The following is a 17,023-nucleotide window of genomic DNA, read 5'->3' on the forward strand; positions in this document are numbered from 1 at the left end:
GGGCTACTCCAGTGTCTCTCTCCCTCCGAGGGAGAGCGCTGGTGTTGAACCAACTAGTCCTGTCCATGCTCTGGCACCGCCTCAGCACCCTGGTCCCACCCCCCGGGTTCCTGGACCAGCTCCAGAGGTTAATCCTGGAGTTCTTCTGGCCAGGACTGCACTGGGTCCCTGCAGGGGTACTCCATCTTCCCCCGGAAGAGGGGGGATAGGGCTTGACCTGCACGCACACTCAGGTCCATGTCTTCCGCCTCCGGGCCCTGCAGAGGCTTCTCAACACCAACAGTGCAGATAGTCCGGCGTGGAGCACGCTGGCGCACGCTTTCCTCCGCCGTTATCGAGGGCTCCGATGCGACCGGCAGCTCCTCTATTTATCCTGCAGAGACCGTCCGCGAGGCCTCTCGGAGATGCCGGCCTTCTACCAGGACCTCCGCCGCACTTGGCGGCTGCTCGCAGCCTCCAGGTCCTTAGGGGCCACCGTGGGAGAAGACCTCCTCGCGGAGCCCCTGTTACACAACCCCCACCTTCGTGTGCAGGCAGCGGAGTCTCGCACGGTGCGCCGGAGGCCGGTCCTAGGTGGAATCACCAGGGTCGGAGACCTCCTGGACTATGACCGGAGGGACTGGATGGAGGCCCCGGCACTCGCCCAGCGCATGGGGCTCTCCGACCTACGCTCCCCCCGTCGCGTACTCCGGGAGGTGAAGGCTGCCCTGCCCTCCACCGCTCATAGTTACCTCGGCCGGGTCCTGCGAGAGGGTGCACCCCGCCCCCCTCCTAGCCCTCTGGACCTCTCCATGGGCCCCTGGCTTCGCGATCCTGCCCGCCCACCTCCCCCCCATCACCTCAGCCGGCTGCACACTTTCCAGCCGGTCCCCTTCCGAACCGCGCCTCGACATCTTCTGTACGCGCTCGTGCTTCACACGCTCCACTTCCCCACCCTCGTGTCCCGCCCCGATCACAAATGGCAGGACCTCTTGCCGTCATCGGAGGGTGGGGAGCCCCGGTGGGCCGGCCTCTACTCGACCTTGGTCCCGCGGCCCGCCGGGGACATCAGCTGGAGAATCCTCCACGGAGTGGTGAGCACAGGCGTGTACCTGGCGCAGTTCACCCCCATCCCAGACACCTGTACCTTTTGCGGCACGAGGGAGAACCTGGCGCACATCTACATCGAGTGCGCCAGGCTGCAGCCCCTCTTCTGGCTCCTCCAGAACCTCCTCTTGAGGTTCTGGCAGCACTTCTCCCCACACCTTCTCATCCTCTCACACCCTATCCATGGCCCCACAAAGTCGCGGGACCTCCTCGTCAGCCTCCTCCTGGCCACGGCCAAAATGGCCATTTACAAAACCAGGGAGAGGAGGCTGGCGGGGGGGCGACCTGCGACTGTGGGGCCTACTTCCGTTCCTCCCTCCGCTCACGAATCCGAGCAGAGTTCCTCTGGGCGGCGTCCACCAACTCCCTGGACGCCTTTGAGGAACGGTGGGCGCTGTCCGGGGTCCTCTGCTCCGTGTCCCCCTCCAGCTCCCTTATTTTAAACCTTTGACCCTCACTCCCGCTCCTGGTTTTTCTTTCGTTGTCCCCCGTATTTATTTGGGACCGGGCTGTTTTTAATGGGTCCCCTCTCATCGTGAGAGGGGCCTTGTAGCCGTGGGCAGGCTATGCCTGCCCACTCCCCCGGCATCCAATATGTTAAAGCCTGCTGGCCTATGTCAGGCCCACCCCTCTGAGTCACACTGGGGAGGGAGGCTGATCAAAGGCAGTCAAGGGAACAAAGGTCAGGCCCACTCCCCCAACTGCCACAGAAACTGAAACAAACTCATCCACTTGAAATCAAAATGGCAGTTCAAATTCAAACAGTTAACCACACTCACTCACCCCAAAAGCCAGCGCTCTCACCTGGTAGCTTCTTCAGTGGCAGGATCACTTGCTCTCCCTCTAACTCCTCTGTCTGCAGCTCCCTGTCCACTTCACTAATACTAATACATGAACCCTCAAGTTACTCAGGGCTTGTTCCTGCAACCCCTGCATAACTCAAATTTTCCTGCAAGGGGAGGGGAGCCAGGAACCACCAGGGCTGGTCAGTTTCCTAGCTCCCAGAGTGAGAGGAGCTGGGAGCCAGGGGCAGGCTGCTTCCAGTCTCCCCCTGGCTTGCAGAACCAGGAAACTGATCAGCTCAGGGCTGATCAGTTTTGAGCTGATCAGTTTCCTGTTTCTGCGAGTGCAGGGGAGGGAACTGGGCTAAGAGCCTTCTTCCTCTCTTCCCCCCAGTCACAGGGAAGGGAGGGAGAAGGCTCCAGCCGCAGGGCTGCAGTCTCCCCAACCCCTGGCCAGGGACCCTGCTCATATAAGCGGGAGAAGTTCACTTATAGGCTATGTCTACACTAGCCCCAAACTTCGAAATGGCCACGCAAATGGCCATTTCGAAGTTTACTAATGAAGTGCTGAAATGCATATTCAGCGCTTCATTAGCATGCGGGCAGCCGTGGCACTTCGAAATTGATGCGCCTTGTTGCCGCGCGGCTCATCCCGACGGGGCTCCTTTTCGAAAGGACCCCGCCTACTTCCAAGTCCCCTTATTCCTGTGAGCAGATGGGAATAAGGGGACTTTGAAATTGACGTGGCTCGTCGCCGCGTGGCTCGTCCCAACGGGGCTCCTTTTCGAAAGGACCCCGCCTACTTCGAAGTCCCCTTATTCCCATCTGCTCACAGGAATAAGGGGACTTCGAAGTAGGCGGGGTCCTTTCGAAAAGGAGGCCCGTCTGGACGCGCCGCGCGGCAGCAAGCCACATCAATTTTGAAGCGTCGCAGCCACCCGCATGCTAATGAAGCGCTGAATATGAATTTCAGCGCTTCATTAGTAAACTTCGAAATGGCCCTTTGCGTGGCCATTTCGAAGTTTGGGGCTAGTGTAGACACGGCCACACAGTGAATAAAGGTAGGTATAAATGTTCCTCGTTTTAATGGAGTACTCACTTGTAAAGTACTTGTTAAAGTACAGATGAGTGTACTCAAGTATCCAGAAGTGAATGCAGCTGCACTTTTAGACAAGTAACATTTTGGGTACTTTTTCCACCTCTGCATAATGCTTGTGCTTTTAACACCCAGTAGGCAAAACCTTCAGTTCAGCACTCATTATAGGTATTTGATTGTCTCTCTTACGGACAGGGATTCCTACCTACTCCTCAATAATTCCACAAGCCAGTACACATTTGGTGATCTGAAACACATGACCTATGACGAGAGGCTGAGAGATCTGGGCTTATTTAGTTTGCAGAAGAGAAGAGCAAGAGGTGATTTGAAAAGAGCCTTCATTTCCTGAAAGGAGGCTATAAAGAGAATGGAGAGAGACTGTACTCAATGGTGACACAGATGACAGAACAAGGAGCAATGGTTTGAAGTTACAGAAGGAGAGGTGTAGGTTGAATATTAGGAAAACTATTTCACCAGGAGGGTGTGAGGCACTGGAATGTGATACCAAGAGAGGTGGTGGAATCTCCATCCCTAGAGGTTTTTAAGTCCTGGCTTGACATAGTCACGGTTGGGATGATTTAGTTGGGGTTGATTCTGCTTCAGTCAGGAGGCTGGACTAGATGACCTCTGGAGGTCCTTTCCAGCCCTAGAATTCTATGATTTAGAAGTAAATTGCTGTATTCTGGGTAGTTTTCCCATGACTGCTGACAGCAATTCCAGGCCCCAGAGTAGAACAGTCAATGGCTCCTCTGGAAAGGGATGGCTGAAGTTTATAACACTACATTTTTGCCCTGTTGATATGCAGTGAGTTCTGCGTTAAACTAGGATGTTGCTTGAGCTAGTTAATGTTCTTCCAATTACAAGCACCAGTGCTAAATAAATTGTGAGTCTAAATATAAGATGTCAAGTATCAGAGGGGTAGTCGTGTTTGTCTGGATCTGCAAAAGCAACAAGTGGTCCTGTGGCACCTTATAGACCAACAGAAATGTATGAGCATCAGCTTTCGTGGGCAAAGACCCACTTTGTCAGATGCAGGTAGTGGAAATTTGCAGAGGCAGGTATAAATAGGCAGGCCAGAGCAAGGCTGGTGATAACGAGGTTAACTCAGTCAGGGAGGGTGAGGCCTACTACCAGCAGTTGATCTGGAGGTATGAACACCAGGAGAGGAGAAACTGCTTTTGTATTTAGCTAGCCATTCATAGTCTTTGTTTAATCCTGAGCTGAGGGTGTCAAATTTGCAGATCAAATGCAGCCCAGCAGTTTCTCTTTGGAGTCCGGTTTTAAATTTTTTTTGCTGTAGGATAGCTACTTTTAAATCTGTTACTATAGCTGCGTCTACACGTGCATGCTACTTCGAAGTAGCGGCACCAACTTCGAAATAGCGCCCGTCGCGTCTACACGCGTCGGGCGCTATTTCGAAGTTAACTTCGACGTTAGGCGGCGAGACGTCGAAGTCGCTAACCTCATGAGGAGATAGGAATAGCGCCCTACTTCGACGTTCAACATCGAAGTAGGGACCGTGTAGACGATCCGCGTCCCGCAACGTCGAAATTGCTGGGTCCTCCATGGCGGCCATCAGCTGGGGGGTTGAGAGATGCTCTCTCTCCAGCCCCTGCGGGGCTCTATGGTCACCGTGGGCAGCAGCCCTTAGCCCAGGGCTTCTGGCTGCTTCTGCGGCAGCTGGGGATCTATGCTGCAGGCACAGGGTCTGCAACCAGTTGTCAGCTCTGTGTATCTTGTGTTGTTTAGTGCAACTGTGTCTGGGAGGGGCCCTTTAAGGGAGCGGCTGGCTGTTGAGTCCGCCCTGTGACCCTGTCTGCAGCTGTGCCTGGCATCCCTATTTCGATGTGTGCTGCTTTGACGTGTAGACGTTCCCTCGCTGCGCCTATTTCGATGTTGGGCTGAGCAACATCCAAGTTGAACATCGACGTTGCCGGCCCTGGAGGACGTGTAGACGTTATTCATCGAAATAGCCTATTTCGATGTCGCAACATCAAAATAAGCTATTTCGATGTTGGCTGCACGTGTAGACGTAGCCTATGTGTCCTGAGAGACTGAAGTGTTCCCCTACAGGCTTTTGTACATTACCATTTCTGATATCTGACTTGTGTGCATTTATTTTTTTCTGTAGGGACTGTCCAGTTTGTCCAATGTATATAGCAGAGGGGCACTGCTCAGCTCAGAAGTAAACAAAGACTGTAAATGGCTAGCTAAATACAAAAGCAGTCTCTCCTCTTTTGGTGTTCACACCTCTAGATCAACTGCTGGTAGTAGGCCTCACTCTCCCTGACTGAGTTAACCTCATTATCTCCAGCCTTGCTCTGGCCTGCCTATTTATACCTGCATCTGACAAAGTGGATCTTTGCCCACAAAAGCTTATGCTCATACGTTTCTGTTAGTCTATAAGGTGCCACAGGACCCCTCGTGGCTTTTTTTTAAATATAAGATGTAGATTTTGTTAATCTGAATTGTATATTTAAATTAAATGAACATATCACGGAATAAAATTAATATATAAAACATGTAGTCTGTAGCCATACTTATGGTAATGTGGCACTTTGGGATATGCTAATGAGGCACTGTCATGAATATGCAGTGCCTTGTTAGCATAATGGCAGCCGAGCATGCTTCAAAACTGCCAGTTTCAAAATGCATGCTGCCCATTTGATTTTGGGAATGGGGGGCTTTCGAAATCAGGGGTCTTTTTCAAAAGGCCCTCCGGGTACATGGGTGGCATGTGTTTCGAAACCAGCAATTTGAAAGGTGTGTTGCTGCTATTATGCTAATAAGGCACTGCATATTCATGACAGTGCCTCATTAGCATATCCCAAAGTGCCACATTACCATAGCCCCTCTAAAAGGAGGGGCTAGTGTGGCCACAGCCATAAAGACTAGAAAATATCATCCTGTTACCCAATAAAGATGCTGAAAAACCTAAGTCCAATCAACAGTTATGTTGCTGAAGAACAGACAAATTTTTCTGTCAAAATCAGCCTAAGGATGTATCCACACTACCAAGTTTGTCCCCCAAAACTACCTCTCAATGACAAAACAGTGAGAACGTTTACATCACAATGTGACTCTTGTGGGGGAAACACACAATTTTGGTGACAGAAAACCTTTTTTGTGTTTTTCTTTTCCCCTCCCTTCATTGCTAACAAAGAAAGAGGCTGCGTCTACATTACATTCCCCTTTCAGAATGGGAATGCAAATAAGGTGCTGATTTACATATGAATGCCCTATTTGCATAGTGGCAGCCACTCACTGTTCCAGAGTAGCTGTTTTCAGAAAAAATACGAGCAGTGTAGATGGGTTTCATTCAAAAGGAAACCTTGCTTTCGAAAGTGCCTTTCTTCCTCATATTTTTCAGGAATAAGGGTTCTTTTGAAAATGGGGTTTCTTTGGGAATGAACCCCATCTACACTGCTTGTATTTTTTTTGGAAAACAGCTCTTCTGGAATAGCGAGTGGCTGTTATTGTACAAATGAGTCACATGATATGTAAATCAGTGCCTAATTTGCAGTTCTGATTGGCCACATTTGCATTCCCATTCCGAAACTGGAATGTTGTGTAGACACAGCCTGTACACTGTAAACATTGCTGTTTCTTTTGTTGACAGAACTGGCCTCTGCCAGTATCTCACAATGCCTACCCTGAGGGCTCTGATGGGCGTTTCGACCTCTGCATCCATCCCTACCCTTTCAAAGCCCTGGGAAATACCCGACAGCTGAGTGAGTTGCTTCACTTGGGGAACAAACGAAGAACAAAACATTGGAATGCTACTGTTCTGACCTGCACTCAGAACACACCCACACCCACACCTCCTAGAATTGGAAGGGACCTCAGGAGGTCATCTAGTCCAGTCCCCTGCCCTCTTGTCAAAACCACGCACCATCCGTGGCATCTATTTGCCCCAATCCCTACCTGGCTTCCTCAAGGATTAAACTTGCAACCCTGGGTTTAGCAGGCCAATCCTCAAAGCACTAAGCTATCCCTCCCCACTGCTGCTGCAGGAGAAAGACAGATTGCTATGCTGCTTCGATGTTCCTCAGCACTGAGAGCTCACAGTAACTCATGATTCTGCTCCCAGCAGCAGAGGGCACTGCAGGAAAACTCTGAGGTAATCTGAAGATGCTCAGGGATCAGCTCTGCCTTCCCACAACACTGCACTGAGAAATGACACACTGACATATGCAAAGTGAATTGCTCAAACAATGGTGACCCCCAATATGGACATGGTCTGTTGACAGATAGAGCAAGCGAGAACATCCTCTGATGATTTTTGTTTTATTGACTTTTGGGTGTTGACATAAGTTTTGTCAACAAAACTTGGTAGTGCAGACATACCCTTAGAAACAGGCAACTGGACTAGACAGATCACTGATTTGGTCCAGTATGGTATTTCCTACATCCTAGAGGGAGGGAAAGATGAAAGAAAGAAAATGAATTATGCTTATTTTGACGTTTCCACTCAGGTAGAAAAGGAAGATGAATAATAATTCTTTGTTTGATTGAGAAATTGACAACTTACTTCCACCAGGAAGACGTGCTAATACAATTCCGCTGCCTCCACGAGCAGTTACCAAAAATCCAGCTTTGATAACAGATAAAACTGCAAGTCCTTTAGCTTTAGCTATTACATTAGCTGAAAGCAAATAGTTAAAATTAACATTTTCAAAAGAACATACTAAAACACATTTATGACTTTAAAAATAGCATGGCGACATCTACACTACAAAAATAACTTTGAAGTAACAGACTTCAAAGTTGAGCATCTACACAAACCTGGGGATGGAGTAGGGACTTCAAAGTCAGGTTCCCTCACATCGAAGTTAACTTTGAGTAAGGGAAAATGTGTAGACTATCTGCAGGCTACTTTGAAGTAGCGCCTAACTTCAAAGTTAGTTCCTAGTGTATACGCAACCCATGCTTAATAGTCTTGCGTGAGAAAGACACAATGCTGAAAGAAATTTATAACAAAAGAGTGAGTTAAAATAGCGATACAAAAAAGTGGATGGATTTTTCAGAAGGAGCTTTTCAACAGTAGCATTGTGTGTGTTAAACTTTAATTTCTCTATGCATAAAAAAAAATTCCTTGCAAGAAACAGAATGACGTCAGCATGTAAATATGTCTGCTATCCATGTGTCTGTGTAGGCAGCAAGAGGGACCAGGGAGGGATTGAGGCCCTGGGAAGGCCAGGGCTGGCCATGCAGCTTCCCAACCCTTTGGGAAGGCACGGCTGGACACACAGTTATGATGGGGCTGTAAGGGAGGCAGGGCAGAGCTGGGCCGCTTCCAGCCATGGATGATGGGAGGTGTTGAGAGCAGCCACTGCCATCAAGCAGGAGGGAAGGGAAGGTGGGAAAGGAGTCTTTCAAAGCTGAGCTGACTCTTGCTACTAACAGGGGAGCCACTTCCTGCTGTCCGATCCTGGGGGTGGAGGAGTTGGTAGCAGCAGCCAGAGTTTGGCTCTTCCCTCTCCACCATGGCCTAGCATCAGAGACTAGCTCCAGGTTCTTTCCTTCCCTGTAGTCAGAGGTGGCCCAATTGTGCCCTGCCTCCTCTACTGTCCTGACAGAACTGTACACCACAACTTCCTGCAAACCTTCCTGACAAGGGAAGGAGGTGGAGGGTTCAGGAAGCAGAGAGAGGGAACAGGAGGGTGTGGAGATGGGAAACGGGACCAGTGTTGGGGGAAGGCCTCAGGAAGGCTGGGGCTGGCTGCACAGCTCCTAAACCCCCCTGGAAGGCCTGAGCTGGCCATGTGTCTCTCTAACCTCCCCAGAAAGGCTGGGGCTGGCCACATGGCTACCTGGTCCCTCCTCCTCAGGAAGAGAGGGGGATTGGCAAGCACGGTGAGCAGGGGGTGCAATCCCCTAATATTTTTATAAAAATAATTAGCTCGTTGTTCAATACTTGGCATCATAATGAAGTAACATCAAAAAAGAAAATCTAAAGTCTTACTACGTATGTCTTCTAGAACACTGAGTTTAAAATTAAAGAAAAACTTTGGAATATGGGACAAATTAGAACACCTTGGAAAACAAAGAAATGACATGGGGAAAAAAAAGAGACAGTAAAGGAGTCAGATGGCTTAACTCTGATACCAGTTTTCTACTAGGGTAACTCCTTTATCCACCATTTTGATTTACAATTGGTTCACAGGAAAAATGTGTACAGAGATTATTTTTAGCCATATAGCATCTTCAAAATGTATTTCTCAAGGTTAGATTCTATCCTAAAGATTCTGGTTATAGTAACAAACTACAACAGATGTGCAGGTTTTAATTACTAAATGCCAGTTTATAGAAGGCAAATATGGAGACCTCATCCACACCATACACTTATAGAGCCACTCTGAAAATAATTTCTGCTAGTGGGGATAACTGGGATGGTGGAAGAGAGGAACAAGCTGTGAGAAGGATTCAGCACAAGAACTCTGTGAAAATGGACAATGAACACAGTAAGCAATCATGAAGACAATGGGAGTTTTGCCCAAAAGAGGTCTGAAGAAGTTGGCCCTTCATTTGAAAGAAACTTGTATTCTTACTAACCTGGAATGATCTTATCAGGTCCATTTCTGGAAGTTATTTCTGTAAATTCTCGTAATATTTTAGCTGCCTTTTTTGCTTCTGACTTCAAGTTGGAAGGTATAGGATTATTCACTATAAAACACAAAAGACAAATGTATAAAGTGACTACTGAAATTATACTCTTGGAATTACAATTTAGAAGTGGCAAGTATCAGAGAGGTAGTTGAGTTAGTCTGTATCTTCAAAAACAACAGCAGTCCTGTGGCACTTTATAGACTAACAGATATTTTGGACCATAACCTTTCGTGGGCAAAGACCTACTTCATCAGATGCATGAGTGGCAGGGGGTTCAGAGGTGGATTTAAAGAGGGAGTCTCAGTAAAGGGGAGGGCTAGAACTTACAAGGTCTATTCAGTCAGAGTGGATATGGCTCTTAATGTGGAGTGGTGAACAGCAAGAGAGGAGAAATCAAATCAGTTTAGTCAGGGGGGATGTGGCCCATTATCAATTGCTAGTGTGGATGTTCACACCTCCACATTAACTGCCGATAATAGGCCACATCCACCCTGACTGAATAGACCTTGTCAGCTTTGGCCCTCCCTTTTACTGAGACTCTCTCTTTAAATCCTCCTCTGAAACCCCTGCTCCCCACTCGTGCATAGTGACTGCTATATTATGTAGGAGTCCTCCATGCAAATTTGTTCTTATTGCATTGGTTTATTGTGTTAGGTTGATCTTTCTTGACACTTTAGAAGTACAAACCAGTAAAAAAGGATGAGCACTTCTAAATTAATAAGAAGTCCTGTGGCACCTTGTAGACTAACAGATATTTTGGGGCATAAACTTTCTTGGGCAAAGATTCACTTCATTAGATGCACAAGTGAGGGGTGGGGTTTTTTCCCTTTTACTTGTCCTAAGGGAAGAGTGGTGGCCCTCCTTGATGTGTGGACACAAAAGTACTACTTGTGTAAAATTACTCGCAAGTATACATTTACTGGAGTGGAGCCTAAGATTTTATAGCCTTTTAGGCATGATCAGTAATTTAATTTTTTAAGCACCTACCATATTTTGGCTATAACCAAGTAATAATTGCTAATAAACAAGTGGCAAACATTCTGTATGTTAATTGCTTAAGTGAAACAAATCTAATTAACTTAAAGATCTGAATGTAATTATAAGTCTTTTAAAAAGCTGGCTGAGTGGTGTTGAGTGTAGAATGGCACCGATGATGATGATGTTTGATATATAAACCCAAGGGCTTGTCTACATTACCTCCGTACTTCAAAGGAAGGATGGTAAGTAGGACGTTGGGAGATTATTAATGGAGTGCTGTGCTGGATATGCAGCACTTCATTAAGTTAATTCTCCCCTGCTGCAACTTTGAAGCGTTAAACTTCGAAGTGCCGGCTCACATGTAGCTTTGGCTAACCCGCCAGTGCTTCGAAGTGTCTGGGCAAAATTTTGAAGAATAAAGGGACTTCGAAGTTGCCCAGGCACTTTGATGTACCAGCGTGTTAGCTGCAACTACTTATGAGCCAGAACTTCAAAATTTAACACTTTGAAGTTGCCATAGGGGAGAATTAGCTTAATGAAGTGCTGCATATCCAGCACAGCACTCCATTAATAATCTCCCAACACCCTACTTGCCAACCTTCCTTCGAAGTAGGGAGATAGTACAGACACAGCCTAAATGACTGAGGATCTTCCTTCCTGTAACACTTCCACAGTTGGAATTTTACAGAGGATTTTCAGCTGGACTCTCTTGGTATTAAACAGAAGTTGATGCTGACTGCCCGTCCTTAGTGAAAGCCTTTTTCCTTTGGAAATATGCTTTGTCCCCTGCGCTACCTCTTAATCCATAATAGAAGGAATTTGTTCACTTTCAGGGCCTTTAAATTAAAAAAGGAGGACTCCCTGTGAAGCGAACAGTGCTTATGATATAAAGCATAGAGAAAGTGAAGACTATTTCTTCTTGTTTTCACTCCCACCACTGGGGATGTTTCTACACTTGCCACTTCCTCTGAAATATGCTAATGAGGTTCAGATACAAATTCCCCATGCCTCATTAGCATAAGGTCACATGATTTGGAGTCCGGAAGATGCTTTTCTGGACTCCAAAACAACATGTAGAAGTGAAAATTTTGGGGAAGAAGGGGCTTCTGGAAGGAGGACTTCCTTCCGGAAGACCCCACCCCCACCGGCTGCACTTCTACATGTTCTTTTGGAGTTCAGAAGAGCGTCTTCCAGTCTCCAAATCACGTGACCTTATGCTAATAAGGCAAGTGGGATTTGCATCCATGTCTCATTAGCACATTTTGGGCCGTACGTGTAGAAACGGCCTGGCTGGGGAGAACACTTAAGTTTTCTATTAATATCAAAGCCTAAACTCTGAGATACTTCACAAAAGTCCAGAAAAATCTTTGTTTAAATTTTATGACAAACAATCCAGCTGTAAAAATTGCTAAAAAATGTATTTGTTCTGTACTTTAACCTGCCTCTTAGGTGCCATAAACCACAGATTTGATACAGACATTCAAATGTAAATACATTAGGATGAACATTACATTCAAATGCAAATAAATGTCAGGAATGGTTATATGCTGTTATTTGTATTTTTAATTCAATTTTCTTAGTGACAATCAAATATTAAAACATTTTAAAAATATTTTGTGAAGAGTTCTAAAAAAAGGTAGATATTTAAGCATATGGGCATTAAAACAATTGTATTTCTGCTCCATATTCAGAGTTGTCATAATCACAAATGTTTTGAAAGGGATATTAAATCTTGTACTTCATGCTTTAAACCGATCTCTGAACAACAGAAATCAGGATGAGACCTTTTTGGAGAGGCTGATTATGCCATTGATGCCCACTACAGGGCTCTTTACCATTCTTTAAAGTATCTGTTCAGAGACAACACTGCTAGTCTGACCAAGTGTGGCAATTCCTTTGTTCCGATGCTACTGAACAAAGGCAATGTAACCAATAGTTTCAATGAGGAAAGTAAACTGTGTGACCTGGCAATCATAATAAAAGCATCAGGTCTCAAAATAGTTTTGGTTTCTGTTTGAATTCCATAATAAAAGTTTAGACCACATTTGATAACATTAAGGCGGGGTCTACACGAGCCCCTTCCTTTCGAAAGAGGCATGTTAATGAGTGGGTTTGAAAGATGCTAATGAGGCACTGCAATAAATATGCAGTGCCTCCTGAGCATAATGGCAGCCGCGGTGATTCGAAAGTACGGCTTTTCGAATTGCACGCCACCTGTGGAGACGGGACCTTCTGAAAGGACCCCCCCAGTTTTTGAAAGCCCTTTTTCCTATCTGGTGTTAGGAAGAAGGGCTTTTGAAGACTGGGGGGTCCTTTCGGAAGGTCCCATCTCCACAGGCGGCGCGCAATTCGAAGAGCCATACTTTTGAATCGCCACAGCTGCCATTATGCTAATGAGGCACTGCATACTCATTGCAGCACCTCATTAGCATCTTTCAAAGCTGCTCATTAACATGCCCCTTTTGAAAGGAAGGGGCTCGTGTAGACACAGGGTAAGGTATGCCCTAGAAGAATTCTGAAAGAGGAAAGGACCCCTTGATGGAATCTTGTGGCATATTCTCATAACCGACATACACACAATTTGTGTCAGATTCTTAGCGATCTGAGTATCCTAACACAATACAAAAGATGAGCGGAGGGAGAGAGGGAAACAGAAAAACAGCACATATAGAAAATTGTTTATCTTCTAAAAACATCTACCCCAATTTTACAGAACCTACTAAAGTGGGGAATCAATGCTATTTGGGATTTCCATATGCTACTACAATGCATCTAATAAATACTATATATTTGTTCTCCATATTAGTTCCTACTCCCACAATTTTCATAGGACTGAATTGTAATTTTAAAACTAAATGATTTTTTCTTGAATTTGCTCCAACATTCACAATATATTTATTTAATAAAACACAACATAAGAATATAAGAATGACTACACTGGGTCAGACTAACAGTCTATCCATCCCAGTACCCTATCTTCTGTCAGAGGCCAATGCCTGGTGTTCCAGACAGAGTGAACAGAACATGTAATCATGAAAACAATCCCTCTCCTGACGTCCTTTTCCAGGCTCTGACAGCAGAGAGTAGGGACACCATTCCTACCCATCCTGACTAATATCCATTGATGGACCTAACCTCCATGAATTTTTCTAGTTCTTTTTTTGAACCCTGTTAAAATCTTGGTCTGCACAACTTCGTCTGGCAAGGAATTCCACAGGCCTACTATGTGCCGCGTGAAGAAAAAATTCCTTTTGTTAGTTTTAAACCTGCTACCCATTAATTTCATTTGGTGACACCCTAGTTCTTTTGTTGTGGGAACCAGTAAATAACTTTTCCTTATTCACTTTTTCCACACCAGTCATGATTTTCTCTCTCTGTCTATCATATTCCCCCTTAGTCTCTCTCTTTTTTTTTTTGTAGTTTTTGAAGATGAAAAGACCCAGTCTTCTTAACCTTTCTTCATATGGCACTGTCACATCGCTGGATTTTTATAATGGATCTGAAAGCCATTTTAATGCCCGTTGTGGCTATTGGCCCCAAATATTGTGCTGGGAGGCCACGTGAGGTATCTATGTTTGCTTCTTATATATGTCTGTATCATGTATGTATATAGAGTTATAGATTTTAGCTATGTAGCTGTGTTAGAAAATGTTTCAGTGGTAAGCTGCACAAGAGGTGTGAACTCAGTCCCAGCCAGGACATTGGGCTGAACAATTCTTCTCTCTAACCCTGTTTCTTTTTTATTAATAAATCTTTAGATAGTTAGATCTACAGAATTGGTGTTGCTTGCGTAGGATTCAAGTACCTATTGATCAGGGTCTGGGCTTAGACCCTTTGGGGTCCAGAAGAATCTGTTCAGCATTGGCTGAAACAGGCTTAAGAGCCTCTCACCTTAAGTTGGGGGTTGTTGGTCTGGGCTGGTACAGCAGCTGAGAAGTCTGTAGGTTTGCTTGTGTGGCTTCTGGCTGACCAGTGGGGCTGGCAGAGGTGGTGTTGTGGCTGGTTGGATTTGCCTTACTGAGAAGGAAATCCCAGCCTGGGACTCTACGGGGCCTGGATTTTAAGCAAAGGTACCCTGAATTGATTTCTCTAGCTGTGCCCAGAAACCCCGTCCTATCACAGGCACCTGTTCCAAATCCCTAATCATTTTTGTTGCCCTTTTCTGAACCTTTTCCAAATGTCAAGATATCTTTTTTGCGATAAGGTGACCACATCTGTATGTAATATTCAAAACGTGGACATACCATGGATTTATAACACAATAGCATGAACTACTCATACCTGCCGTACCTGGTTGGCGTGGCATTCTGTCCTCCTCTATCAAAACAAAAAAAGCAGTCAAGTAGCACTTTAAAAAGTCTAACAAAATAATTTATTAGGTGAGCTTTCGTGGGACAGACCCACTTCTTCAGACCATAGCCATACCAGAAAAGACTCAATATTTAAGGCACAGAGAACCAAAAACAGTGATCAAGAACGACAAATCAGAAAAAAAAATGATCAAGGTGAGCAAATCAGAGTGTGGAAGCGTGGGGCGGGGGGAAGGTCAAGAATTAGATTAAGCCAAGTATGCAGACGAGCCCCTTTTGTGACACACAAAGTTCCCATCCTGGTTCAAACCACCTGAATGTGCCGAATTTGAATATAAAAGCCAGCTCTGCTGTTTCTCTGTCACACCGCTGTTCAAAGTTTTTTTTCCAGTAACATGCATACCCTTAAGTCATTATCAGAATGCCCCATTCCATTAAAATGTTGACTAACTGGTTTGTGGATGTGGAGTGTTTTTATGTCTGTTTTGTGCCCATTAACTCTTTGTCTAAGGGAGTTTGAAGTCTGTCCAATATACAAGGCATCTGGGCATTGTTGGCACATGATGGCACGTATGATGTTAGCTGAGGAACATGAGAATGTGCCTGTGATTCTGAGAATAACCTGGTTAGGTCCAGTGATGGTATTTCCAGAAAACATATGTGGACAAAGCTTTTTTTTTTTTTCAATCCCCTATTGCCATGGAAAACAAACAGCCAAAAGAATTTTTATACCACTTTTCCAAAGCCTACCCTGAAACAGACTATTAGAAGGGGCTAGCATGGATGTTGAACAGCTTAGAGCCATTACTCAGTGTGTTATGGCCACTTCAAGAAGTATCCCATAACACACTTAATCAGGACGCCACACTCCATAAGGCCCTAGGTGACAGGCCTGTTCTCTCCTACAACCTCCCAACCTTATAAAGATTCTCACCAACAGCCACAGTTTATACCTCAGGAATACCAGTCCTGGAACCTTTCCTTGCAACAAAGCCCATTTGCCCAAAAAAAAAAAAAAAAAAAAAAAGCAGCCTCCTAAGAATAATAGAGTGAAAAGCAAAATATGCTCATACTCTGTGGGTACAGGGCTGGGAAATACCCAAGAATGCTATGATTCCCATTTACTTACTGGTGACTTGGTGTGGCAAGGTGTGCTATCGTGGAAGCCAGAATAAATCAGACCTCCCCAAAAATCTTGTAAGAAAAATAAAAGGGTACCTGAGATCTTTATGGAGATCTCCAAAAAGGATTAAACGCATAGATGCACCACTCCAGCCACATCTCACCTGTAGCGGTTTAAAAAAATATGCTCACTAGAAGAGCCCTCTCCACCATTGCTTGACTCTCGCCCATCCTACTATGAAGGGACTGCTTCCAGGATAATGAAGAATACCTAGCTGCTGGCAGGATAAACTTCCTCAGCAGACTGCTGACTGGCTTACTCAGTGTCTTCCCCCTCTTCATCGGCCTCCATCTCCTCATCCTTGCTGCGCTCACAGGATAGCCAAGTAGTCTCTCCTCAGGATTCCAGGAAGTTCTTCATGACCATAGTTGGGTCCTTACCCAGAATCACATCAATTTGCTCATAAAAGCAGCATGCCCTACTAAGGTGTGTCATGGAAAGATTCAGGTGCTTCCCAGCTAATTAGCTGAATGTCCACAGCCACCCTCACTAGGCAGCTTGTGCTTCTGTTGGTGGTGTGCATCGGCTCATGCCTTCATGCACATAAAATGTATTCCACCCATGGATGGAAAAAATGAGGGACAACACTGCCAGTCAACATGATACAGTGGTGACACCACACCAGTTACATAACCACTGTCAAAAATTTCCTTATGCTTAAGCTTATGAGAAATTCCTCATCCAAAATTCTATTTTAAAGGATTATCTTGCTTCATGTAAGACTTTCACTTAAGACTCTTTTATTCTATTGGCCAGAGCTATCCAAAGTTTGGAAAATAAAGGTTTTGGCTTCAACATATGGTCTTTTTCTTAAAACAATACATCCACTGACTATTGATTTAACCAACTCCCCACTAAAGAAACTTCTTCAAATTATGAAAATTACTAAAATGTTCCATTTACCACATCTGAGTTTTGCTAAATATGAACGCCTTTACAATTTTATATTTTGAAAAAAAAGTTGATAAAAATTTTGATA

General features: G+C 45.4%; 1 protein-coding gene across 3 annotated transcripts in view; it reads right to left on the bottom strand.

The window, feature by feature from the left end:
- The window catches only part of SH3YL1 (SH3 and SYLF domain containing 1), an 86,346-nt gene that overhangs the window by 61,021 nt on the left and 8,302 nt on the right, over positions 1–17,023 (bottom strand). For 2 of the 3 annotated variants that reach the window (XM_074991203.1, XM_074991204.1), the window contains exon 2: positions 9,520–9,630. In XM_074991203.1, coding sequence (XP_074847304.1) covers positions 9,520–9,630 — 111 coding nt within the window. Of the gene's footprint in view, positions 1–7,495; positions 7,610–9,519; positions 9,631–17,023 lie in introns of all 3 variants that reach the window. The other variant, XM_074991202.1, reaches the window with a different exon arrangement.

The sequence above is a fragment of the Carettochelys insculpta genome, chromosome 3, assembly GCF_033958435.1.
Source record: "Carettochelys insculpta isolate YL-2023 chromosome 3, ASM3395843v1, whole genome shotgun sequence".
In the NCBI taxonomy this organism is placed as follows: domain Eukaryota; kingdom Metazoa; phylum Chordata; order Testudines; family Carettochelyidae; genus Carettochelys; species Carettochelys insculpta.